At 26.5% G+C, this 13,274-nt stretch overlaps 1 protein-coding gene across 1 annotated transcript; it reads left to right on the forward strand.

Moving 5' to 3' along the window:
* The first annotated feature begins 4,675 nt into the window (after positions 1 to 4,675).
* LOC113372941 (homeotic protein caudal-like) lies at positions 4,676 to 9,957 on the forward strand. Its single transcript, XM_026613274.1, has 2 exons — positions 4,676 to 5,321; positions 9,887 to 9,957. The coding sequence occupies exons 1-2, from the start codon at positions 4,676 to 4,678 to the stop codon at positions 9,955 to 9,957; spliced, it is 717 nt and encodes a 238-aa protein (XP_026469059.1).
* The last annotated feature ends 3,317 nt before the right edge of the window (positions 9,958 to 13,274 follow it).

The raw sequence follows: 13,274 nt of genomic DNA on the forward strand, positions 1-13,274 counted from the left end.
TGCTAATAATTTGATCAAAAATAATAATTCTGGGCATAAATACTCATTTGCCAAATATCAAGTAATAAACGTTAGTTGTTAATGTTAACTTTTGGAAGAACAAATTTGCCAAAAAATCCGATTTGCTAGTTTCATAAGTCCATGTCATTCTGAATCGTTTGATACCCAAATTGGCAAATTATGTGCATATAATTTTGATAAATGATTTATTTATTTTATTAGTACAGCTTAAATGCTACAAGGGATATACTAAATAAGTGTCCTCAATTTTTGTTGAATTTTCCAAAGATTCAGAGTTGCAGTAGAGTTTTATAATGTTAGATAATATTATAGATAATTATATATATATATATATATATATATATATATTTCCTAAATTTCCAGGTTCATCGTCTATTACCCAACTCTCCGTCCATCTTGTATCTGTTTGCTATTGTGAAGACTTTTGTTAAATCTTTTAATCGCATTAAGAAAATATTAGGTCATAAAATTCAGGACAGAAAATACAATAAATTTGTATTTGTCCTTTTATGGGTCACTGGAATAAAAATATTTGACAAAATTTTAAATTAGATCAAACTTGTTACATTTTTGAAAAGTCAATTATCAATGTGACTTTTTAAATGGCTAATTCATTGTTCATAAAAATTGCAACAAAATAATTTTTCATGTGCTAATAAGCAATTTCATATAATAATAGACATATTGAAATATAATATTTGCACTTAACACAATCGTAATATAAGTAGTGCATTCTGTAAAGCTTCTTGAAATAACTCTATTTTATTGCTTTCCATCGATCATTATGAAAATTAACAACAAAAACACAATTTTTTATTAATTTTTGTAACAAAAGAGTAATTTTTTTCATACATCATGCAATAATAGATATATTTAAAAAAAATATATTTAATGTGCAAGGTTGTAGTACAAACCGTGCATCCTGTAAAGCTCCTTAAAATTGCCCTCTTTTATTTTTATTTGTAAACTTTTTTATTTTAAATACAACCTTTAGAGTCTTAAATCTATATGACTTTTTGAATAAACAATTTATTTTTTATAAAAATTGTAACAAAATGATAAATTATGCAATTTCATGTAATAATAGACATATTAAAAATATTATATATATATATACAGTTTATAAGGTTAAATGAAAATTAAATAAAAACTTTACTAAAAAGCACAGCAAGCTAATTTGTTAAAAGTTCTGACTAGATTGATAAAACTGTTGATTTTAAAAAAAATTGCACTATTATTTGTACAATATAATTTTTTTTTTTAAATACAAATATTTAAATTTTAAAAATTAATTAAAAACTTAACCAAAAGCCAAAGCTCTAGCAAATTTGATAACAACTAGCTTTGATTAGATTGGGAAAAACGCTGATTTTTCATAAATTTTGCATCAAAGTATATATAAATTTATATTTATATTCAAAATATACACACTGAAGTACAAAATATAAAAATTACAAAATTCTTGGACAAATATTTAAATTTTAAAAACTAATAAAAACTGAACTAGAAATCAAAATAAAAAGCACAGTTAACAAATTTTATAACAACTAACTTTGACTAGGTTGGGAAAAATGCCAATTTTTCAAAAATTTTACATCAAAGTATATATAAATTTATATTTGCATTCAAAATATACACACTAAAGTACAAAATACTAAAATTACAAAATTCTAGGACTAATATTTAATTTTGGAAAATTAAATCAAAAAGTAAATACATACTAAATTAAAAAGTGAAGCAAGCAAGTTGAACTAAAAAGTACTTCGAGGTTATAATGAAATATATATTCTATTATATATATATATAATATATATATATATAATATATATATATATATATATTAAAACTAAATTATTTTTATTACATATCCATTACATTATATTCCTATTACTATTTTAGCATAAACAAACCAATTTCCATCTTACGTCAAACAAACATTTTAATTGTCACACAGAAGATTTTATTTTATTTTATTAAAAATTTTATTACCCCAAAATTTTATTTTATTATTATTTCTTCTAACAGTACTTCTTTTTCTTTTGCAGGTAAGTTTTGCAGTTTTGGCCGAAGAAGAAGGTTTTAGCAGCAAAAGGTAAGTTAATCTCATTTCTTGTCTTTTGTATCGAAATCTGTAGCACAAATATACATCTACCTGAAATTAATTCGACAATAATGTAAAATTAAAGGAATAACTTTAAGAAAAGACCTGGGTATGGAATAATGGACACTGGGTAATAGTAATACGGGTCTTGGTGTAAGAAATTTGTAAAAAAAATTTTGAAATTCATTTATTTGGTACGTTTTTATTAGTAAATTCAACTTTGAGACCACTGGGCTTTCACCGTTCTACGTATTATATTGCAAACATATTTAATATGTTTTATTAATATTACTAATATTGATTTTTATTACATTTTAATAACATCCCAAAAACCAAAAAATCAGATTTGCTAATTTTGTATTTTCTTGACGTTTCAAGTCATTCTAAATCGTTTGAGATAAAATTATAAAACTGTACGAGCTACAATTCAATTTTTTGATATTTTAAATAATCATTAATAACTATCGTTGAAAAATAAATATCCTTAACTTTTAGTATGAAATATTTAATTAATAATAATTAAATTAAAATTTATAAATAATACTAGTGATACAAACAGAGAGCTCATTAATTTTTTTAAACTTCCATACTTTTTATACATATTTGAATTTGTTCTATTATCTTTTAAAATAATTTATTATTTGTTTTCACCGTTCCTTAAAATTACAAAAAATGTGTTTTTTTTTTACTTTTTGATGACACACATGTGTGCCGAAACGTATTTTAAACACAATTTTATTATATTTCATAAATGTTTTATAAAATTACAAAAATGTGTTTTTTCTTTGTTTTGATTTCATTATATTTCATAAATGTTTTAAAAAATTACAAAAAATGTTCTTTTTGGCGTTAAATGATGTCACAAATTGTGTGTCGAAACGTACAAAAAATAAAACGAATTAATTTTAAAAGTACTTGTAATATATTTTGTTCCCACTGTTACTTAAAATTAATCATTAAATAAATTTTTTATTTTGTTATACTGCTGATGTGTTCCGAAACGTACAATAAAATTATTAATTGTAGTAATCAAGGTATTTTGAAAATAATTTTATTACGTTTTGTTCTCTCTGCAACTTAAAATTACAAAAAAATATTTTTTGTGCTTTTTATAAAATGTTGATGACACAAATGTGTGTCGAAACGTACAAATAATTGGTTAAATATCATTATTATGAATTGTTTTGAAAATAATTCTATTAACTTCCCGTAGGGTAGTTATAGTAGTTGGCCGAAGTCGAAAATGAAAATTTTTGCATTTCTCGACGTTTTGAAGGTTTCTGAACATTTTGGCTAAGCACAGTCTAAGCGCCACTCTGGTGCAAATGTTTACCCAAGTGCGTTTAGACTGTTTATGTCTAGAGCACTTTTCCAATTTTGTGAAAAAAACGATTAAAAAATGTGAAAATGCTGCCAAGCTAAGCACAGTATAAGTGAAAATGTCGCACAGAATTTTTTGCAAATGCGTTTAGACGGTGACGGAGCACTTTTTCAATTCTGTGTAATTAATTAGGCAACTTAGGTAGTTTTTTTGAAATTAAATTTGAAATGAAATGATGATTGTTAATGTTCTGGAGATTGATTGATTTATTTATGATTTACATTTGATTTGCTCAGATATAACAATAAGGTAACAAAAATAATGAAAGTTACAGTATTTGTTGTAATAATATATTTGAAAACGTTTAAAATTTCTCGAATATTTTATTACGGTACGGGCAATTCTAGCAATTTGCCTTAAGGCACGATGCCATACACCACTAGTTGTGTTTTGTTTTCGCTGTTACTTAATAATACAAAAAAATTGTTTTTCGAGTTTAACTTAAAATTTTGATGACACACATGTGCGTCGAAACGTACAAAAAATAAAAAATTTAAGACTTAACTTAAAGTTTACTTTATTAAATATTGAGGCAAAATAAAATACTCTCAATTTACCATATTTCAAAGTTATAAACAAAAGCCAACCCAAACGATCTAATTACCAATTCATCATTTTTCCATTTTTCCATACAAAACCCACCAAAAACCCATTACGCATCTATTACAATTAAAATCAATCGTGCTACACCCACTTTTCATGAACGATCGTTTTTCATTGGTCGAACCGCGGCCAATAGACGCTCCTCTTCGGCGGCCATTAGTCCTCAATTCGCGCCGCCATTGGTCAGACGACACCCATTGTCGTGAGCGAGCGAGATGGCACACATGCTCCGAAACGTAAGTTGACAGTGATAAGATTACTTACATACGGAGACAAATGGTCGAAGTGTTCGGACGTAATGGAAATAAATAGAATTCGGAATTAAATAGAATATTAATTAATATTAATTCGGAATTAAATAGAATATGAATTAATATTAATTCGGAATTAAATAGAATTTTAGTGAAATTGTGAAAAGTGGTTAAGGATAAGGGTTAAAGGATAAAAGATAATGTTAAGGACAAAGTGTAACATATAGTGATTGAATTAAAGGATTAACTTTACCATGATAAATTGACTTTAGTGCCTAATAGTGTTTCCAATCCTTTACCCTTGTGTGAATCTTTACCATGGTATCATACCACACAGCCCTAGGCATGTATCAAAAACCGCCCTCAACCGGCAGCGCGACTTCATCCCCCGGTGTCGGTTCCACGTACCACCAGACCGCCACAGGTCACCACATGGGCCACCACATGATGGCAACAGGTCACCACACAATGCCACACCACCATTCACCACCGTCACCATGGTACCACCATCCCCCATACGGCGTAAACTCCTCAAACCAACAACTGTACCAATACCAGCACCACCAAGCCCAGTACCTACCGAATTGTTTACACGAATCCGGGGTGAATTCTTCGAGCGAGCAACAAAATTTTACAAACCTGTATCATAATTTGTATCAACAACAACAGCCCCAAAATTGGGGCTCCGATTTCCATTTCGCGGAGCAGCAGAATTTGGCTGGTGGTTCGGCTTTGCCCCTAAATGGTGGTAATATTGTTCCCTCGCCTCCGATTACAGTGAGTGGTGGTAGTGAGATTTCTTCGCCCGGTGGAGGTACTAATGGAGATGTTGACGAGAAACCTGGTTCTGGAGGGCGGTTGGAGGTTCCTGGTGGAGGCGCCGGCGGTGCCAACAGGGGCGCTTTGGTTAGAAGTCCTTATGAGTGGATGAAGAAGCCGTCGTATCAGAGTCAACCTAATCCAGGTAATAAGAATATTTTTTATATAGTATTTAGTCGAAAAATGAAAGTTTGGACCACTGGGCTTTCGCATCCCTACATGCATTTTATATTTATTTTTAATTGAATAAGTTATTTATATAGTAATTTATTGAACATAACTTTGTAAACTTCCTGGAGTAGAAGTTTATATTTGACACCAAAATTGACAGAAATATTTGTTTGTTAACCAAATTTTGACATTCTGCCATCAAGCGGCATTTTTAGACATATAATTTTTTAAACTTTTTGAAAGAAGGTCTTGAACGTTTTTGCCAAATTCGACTTTAATTTTTTGCTTTTTTTTGACGTTTCAAGTCATTCTGAATCGTTTGACACCAAAATTGATAAAAATCTTGAATCAAAATTGTAATTTGTACCTGAATTCTTAAATTGTTTTGGAAAATTACTGTCAAGTTGATTTTTTGACATATTTTTTTTCTTTCTGAGGAATTTATGTTGTCACCAGAAAATCCGATTTACCAATTATTTGCATTCTTGACATTCTAAGTCGTTCAGAATCGTTTGACGCCAACACCAAAAACAAATTTGTGTATGGGTTAATTTGATCTTTGCCCAGTGTTTTCTCAAAAACGGCTGAACCGATTTCAAAAATTCAAAAACCATCTCATGTAACTTGATAAGGACTCGTATCTGTTAGTTTTTTGCAAAGATCGGTCGAGCCGTTTCATCATAATTTACAAGAAAGTACGAAATTAGCTGTCAACTTTTTCGCTAAAAATCCTACATCGATTTTGAAAATTAAATAACTGTTTTAATTAATTTTAAGTGTGATTTTTGACACATGTTTTTTTTAATTTTCTAAACTATAGTTTACGTTTTTGTCAGAAACTCCAAACTACTAATTTTCTGCTTTTTCGACGTTTCAAGTCATTCAGAATCGTTTGACACTAATGACAAAAATAAATAAATGTAAGTGATAAAGTTTGACTTTTCGTCGAAGTTTTTTGCAAAACGGCTGAACCGATTTCAAAAATTGAAAAACCATTAGATATAACTCGATAAGGACTCACATTGATTAATTTTGTACAATGATCTGTCAAGCCATTTCTTCAGAATTAACAGAAAGAGCACTATTGTTCGCCGTCAAAAATTTTGAACCGAATTCGAAACTTGATTGAACGTTTCGAAAGAGTATTTTGAAACGCGATTTTCTTCAAAACGGCTGAACCGATTTCAAAAATTTAAATGCCATTCAATGTACTTCGATAAGGATATATACTAGTTAATTTTGTGCTAAGATCGGTTAAGCCGTTTCTTTATAATTAACAAAAAATTTCACATTCATTCACATTAATTAACAAAGAATTTCATATGACTTATATAAACCTAAGATTGCGATGTGATCTTTTGTTAACATAAATAGTATGGATTTTAGATTTTTTTTATAAATTTTTGTATATATATATATATATATTTGTATAACGAATTCACACTTTTGAAAATGAACGTCAAATATTTTCGTATCGTCCACATTTCACATTCTTGTGAAATTGCTTTATTCTTTTAATATTTTTTTAAACAAATACTTGTACTAAATATTTGTTCAAAACTTTTCGGAGACAACTTGGAAAGACATATTTAAAATAATAGGTAAAAATATTATTTTAATTAGTCTTTGAATTTAAAAATTAATTTGAAAATTCCATGAATCATAATTGATATATTTTTTTATGATACTTCATACAAAATAAAATTTGTATAAAATTTAAATAAAATAATTAAAATATTAATCAATTTTTGAATGCTCTGTTAATATAAAAAAATACTAAAATCAACCAATTTTATATACAAATTTAAAAACAAGAGCCAAAATTTGGATTAAAGTATTTTAGTCTAATAATAATAACTCATTTTTTAGTGTTATAATTTATAACAAGAAACGTTATAAAGTGTAAACTATACTTGAAATTTATTTTATTAATTTTGATGAGCTTGTCAGGGTGTATTAGCCCAAAAATGTCATGTGTAATTATATATAATAAAATAATAAATACTAAAAAAGTAATAACTTTTATAACAGAATTTAAAAATATTGATTTTTTAACAAAATTTGAAAGTAATGGCAAAAATTTGAAGTTTGAAGTTTGAAAGGCTCTTCAGGTCGTATATCTCAAGTTAAGGTACTAAAAATGTTGTATAATATTCTTCAATATGTCTATTAAAATATAGAAAAAAAAAAATACATATGTTCTTGCAAAAAAAAATAGTAAAAAAATTTAAAAAAAAAGTGGCATTAACTCATACTAAATCTCATGAATAAAAGATGATTTTGGTTTGGCAAAGTTTGAAGAGCTCTTCAGGTCGCATTTTGTATACTACAAGGCTATACATTTACACAATATTCTTTAATATATCTACTAATGTATAAAATTTTAAAACATTCATATATTCTTGCAAAAATTAGTTTTAAATAACTTTTACTTGCATATTTCATAGTATGTCTCACGAATTAAATTTGATTTTGTATATTTTGAAGAGCTCCTCCGGTCGCATTTTTTATACCACATGTCTCTAAATTTCACACAATATTTTTTAATATGTTTACTGAAATATAAAATAAAAAAATTGATACTTGTTCTTGCAAAAATTTAATAAACATGCAACTTTTGCTCTGTGGTACATTAGTTACTATATACTGCTCAAATATCATATATTTTATAAATTTTGAAGGGCTCCTCAGGTTACATCAAGTATCCTAAAATACTACAAATTTCACACAAAATTCTTCAATATCTCTAAAAACATATAAAATAAAAAAATTAGTACATTCTCTTGCTAAAATTCAAGAAAAATACAATTTATTACATATAGTACATAACACATAGACAAATTGTATCACAAAACAAATCTAAAAAATATTTAATACAAGTAAAAATATTGTATATACGAGTACATATATGTATATATACACTATGTGTATATCTATATATTTAATCCAATACAAATATATAAACAAATTAATTATTATTACAATCGCCATAAAGTTTATAGTACGAACTAAATTGTTATATGATATTTGTGTGTGGCAGTTTATAAATTTTACGAAGTCTGTAAAAATGACAGATTTTAAAGCATATGTACTCAAACAACTAATTTGTCATCTGAAGTAATAAATTAATAAATAAAAAAATATTTGGAAACGTAACTTGGGAACTAACCAAATTAATAACAGAAATTTCTGAACTTATAATAAATTATTTTCATTATATATTTCCTGAATTTTTAAAATTCAGCGAAATTCATAATTTTATCGTTAACAAATAAGAACAAAATTTAATTTATTTTTTAAAAACATTTTTTAATTAACAAACTATTTTTTTTAACAAATTTATTACCCAAGCATTATTTTTCTTTGCATTTTTTGCACGAAAATGAAATTTTGTAACCTAAGTTCAATTTTAATTTTCCTCAAAAATTTTAAAATTTAGTAATCGTAAATTAGGTTAAATATTAGTTGTATATAAATTACTAAAATTTACAATTTTTTCAAACTACTTTCTAACAAACTTATGACTTTTTTTAATAACTTTGTAACTAAAAACACTATTTTTCTATTTTGCTCTCAGTTGCTGAAGCCACACTACTAGATCTTGCAACCACCGAAATCGGTAAAAATATTAAAATAATATTATAACTAATTATATTAAATAGTTTTTTATACTTTATTTATATTTAAAAAAAAATAATTTGTTTTAGTACTGTCGAGTGCGAGTTTTTTTTAAAAAAATAATTCTTATGCATGTTGCACGAATAGTGGTTTTGAAAAAAGTAGTTTGAGCAAAATAGTATAAAATAGTATTTTATTTGTAGATTTTTTTTGCAAAATGTAGTACGTGGTTGTATGATTATAATTCGAGTAATATATATATATATATATATATATATATATATATATATAGAAATTAATTTTTAAAAATGTAACCAAGTACAAACGTCTTAGTTTAAAAAATGTTACATTTTGGCAATTCAAAGTTTGTACATTTTTTTCCACACAAGTTTGTTCTAAAAGTTTCAAACTGTTATATGCACAATTATAGATAATTTTATCAGCTTTCTAATGGTATATATTATTATTATTAAATTTAATTAAATTATTACGTAATAAATATAAATTTGAACCAAAGCGTTGAAGCTCATATGGGGTGCTGTGAGAAAATTTTTATTGATTAAGGGTTTTATTTACACATATCGAAAAATAATCTCAAGACAAAATTTCACTTACACCTATTTATTTTAAATTTTTTGCTCCCGGTGACTTCAATGCTCATCGACAAGAAACCTGTAACAAATTTTCTTTTATAACCTGAAGAATAACGGTACCTCATCTTTCTGGTACCTTTTACCTTTTAAGGTCATAATCCAATTTCTTTAAGGTAAAGAGATTATGTCTAATAAATAATTTTATTACCTAGAAAAACATTTAATCCCTAAATGGGATTATTTACAGAGTATAAAGGAATTTACACAACACACAAATTTCGGCGATAAAATATAAAATTCAAGTTTTTCGCATTAATTTTATTATTAGCAAATGTAACGGTGTGGGGTAAATTTATTCCTGGAAATAAATGGAATAGACACAAAAAATGGGAATTATAAATTTTATATTAAATTTTTAGCTTATTACACAAATTACATTTTAAATTTATTAAGTTTAAATTTTATATCCCAATATATATTTAACATAAAATCTTGTACATTTTTCACAAATTTCTAAGACCTTATGTTAAATATAAAAAATATAAACAATACAATTTTAGTACAAAAAACACAAATAAATAATTCTAATACAAATCAATACTTATAAAACCACCTTAAAAGCCCACGCAAGATTCAAAAATTTATATCTCTGTATATAGAGTATTTACAATGCTCTTATTCGCACAAAATATTCTTACAGGTTTATACTTTACGCAAAAATTTAAATCAAATCAATTTATGTACTTTTTCAAAAGTTATTCACAATATTTCAACGCAATGTTAGCTAAGAAATCGCGTGCTTCGCCCAGCCGACATTATGCATATATTCATAACCGCCTTATTTGATGCAAGTTTCAAAAATTTATATCTCTGTATGTACAGTATCTACAATGCTCTAATTTTCACAAAATATTCCTCCAGGTTTAAACTTTACGCAAAAATTTAAATCAAAGCAATCTATGCATTATTTCAAAAGTTAATAATAATATTCCAACGCAATGTTTGCCTAAGAAATCGCGTGCTTCGCCCAGCCGACATTATGCATATATCCATAGCCGCCTTATTTGATGCAAGTTTCAAAAATTTATATCTCTGTATGTACGGTATCTACAATGCTCTAATTTGCACAAAGTATTCCTCCAGGTTTAAACTTTACGCAAAAATTTTAATCAAAGCAATCTATGCATTATTTCAAAAGTTAATAATAATATTCCAACGCAATGTTCGTCTAAGAAATCGCGTACTTCGCCCAGCCGACATTATGCATATATCCATAGCAGCCTTATTTGATGCAAGTTTCAAAAATTTATATCTCTGTATGTACGGTATCTACAATGCTCTAATTTGCACAAAGTATTCCTCCAGGTTTAAACTTTACGCAAAAATTTTAATCAAAGCAATCTATGCATTATTTCAAAAGTTAATAATAATATTCCAACGCAATGTTCGTCTAAGAAATCGCGTACTTCGCCCAGCCGACATTATGCATATATCCATAGCAGCCTTATTTGATGCACGTTTCAAAAATTTATATCTCTGTATGTACGGTATCTACAATGCTCTAATTCGCACAAAATATTCTTCAATGTTTTGTTTTTACGCAAAAATTCAAATCAAACCAATTTATGCATTTTTTCAAAAGTTATTTGTAATATTCCAACGCAATGTTCGCCTAAGGAATCGCGCGCTTCGCCCAGCAGACATTTTGCATATAACAATAACCGCCTTAAAAGTTCAAGCAAATTTCAAAAATTTGTAAGTCTGTTTATACAGTATCTACAATGCTCTAATTAGCACCGAATATTCTCCCAGGTTTAAACTTTACGCAAAAATTTAAATCAAGCCAATTTATGCATTTTTTCAAAAGTTATTAGCAATATTCCAATGCAATGTTTCACTAAGAAATCGCGTGCTCCACCGAGCGGACATTTTGATTTGCGTGCAATCAACAAAATGGCCGCCTTATAAATAAATATGCTAAAATCGTAAATTATAAACGTTATAGTATTTAAATAAATATATGAATATACGGTTAAGTGTATAGTTTTTCAGAAAATCCAAAAATTTACAACAAAAAATATTTTTATTCTATTTAGGATCACCAATTACTCCTTGCAGTTTTTCCTTTAATTACTAAAGTTTTTTCGTAGTGTTATTTTTTAATTATAATTTTAAAATGTCGGTTGTGTTCTGTGCAAGTTAAGAAGGCAAGAGGTTGAATTAATTAAGATCAGAAAATTTTATTCTTGAGAAACGCAAGTTGTATATATATATAAGAAAGACTACATTCTTAACTTTATAACCGCTCAATAAAACTTTGAGGCGCCTGTTATTTTATACATATACATATACACACATATATATATATATATATATATATATATATATATAAATATATATGTGAAAAAATACCGCGAATTTCGTACAAACTCTTAAGTTAAATTCGTGATGGACTGGCAAATTAGTTTCAATATTTTTGCATTTTGTTATAAACATTTTTGATTTTAGTATTTAGTAGTTTTGATTTTAGTAGTTTGTTAGATACATTAAAGATTAAAATATGTGAATTACTCAAAATTGACAATGTCAAATTCTGTAGAAATCCTGTATATGCGCTTTGGTACTTTTGATGAATTTTAGTGAATATTTTAAAATTTTGTTGCAGACATAATTTATTTGAATACACATAATTTTAGTGGATACTTTGATGATTTACTTGTATAAAGGACATAATTCTAGTTTTTATAATACGACCTGTAGAGCTCTTCAAAATTGACAATGCAAAAAAACAACCAAAATTCAGTTGAAATCTGTATGTGCGATATGGTACTTCTGACGATTTTAGTAAATATTGTAAAATTTTGTTGCAAACATAATTTATTTGAGTACACATAATTTTAGTAGACACTTTGATGATTTACTTGTATAAAGTACTTAATCCTAGTTTTTATAATACGACCTGTAGAGCTCTTTAAAATTGACAGTCCAAAATTTAGTTGAAATCTGTATATGCGATATGGTACTTCTGATAAATTTTAGTAAATATTGTAAAATAACTTATTTTTGTATTTATTATTTTAGTAGACATATTGAAGAATTTCATATGTAAATTATATTATTTTAGTGCTTATAGAATGACCTGTAGAGCTCCTCAAAATTGACATTTGGTACTTCCGATGAACTATTGAAAATATTTTAAAATTTTGTTATAAAAGTTATAAATTTGAGAATTTGTTATTTCAATAGATATATTGAAGATTAACATACGTAAATTTCATAACTTTTGTGCTAATGGTACGTTTTGAAGAGCTCATCAAAATTGACAAATTTAAATTCAGTGTTAAATCCGACTAGTGTGTTTTGTGCTTTCGACGATTTTCAGTAATTATTTTGAAATTTTTAATAAAAGTTATTATTTTAATATTCGTTATCTCAATAGACATATTGAAGATTAACATATGTGAATTTCATAACTTTAGTGCTTATGATACATCCTGAAGAGCTCATCAAAATTAATAAATGTTAAATTCAAATCCGTGGTAGTTCTGAACTTTTTTTGTAGAAATGTTGACGAAGGATTTAGTATGCAATATTAATCCCAAAATGCTATAAATTTAATATATCATTTACTAGAATGTCTACTTTGATGGAAAAAACTAAAACAAATGAAATTTAATTTTTTAGTTAAAAAAATTAATATTTTATTTACAATAGTA

Source organism: Ctenocephalides felis, unplaced genomic scaffold (genome assembly GCF_003426905.1).
Source record: "Ctenocephalides felis isolate EL2017-DRISC unplaced genomic scaffold, ASM342690v1 CF-g0.4_SCAFFOLD_01604, whole genome shotgun sequence".
NCBI classification, from domain to species: Eukaryota; Metazoa; Arthropoda; class Insecta; order Siphonaptera; family Pulicidae; genus Ctenocephalides; species Ctenocephalides felis.

Coding starts and splice junctions, on each gene's coding strand:
- LOC113372941 (XM_026613274.1), top strand. CDS start 4,676: ATGGTATCATACCACACAGCCCTAGGCATGTATCAAAAACCGCCCTCA. Junction 5,322..9,886: donor TCAGAGTCAACCTAATCCAG/GTAATAAGAATA, acceptor TTTTATTATTAG/CAAATGTAACGGTGTGGGGT.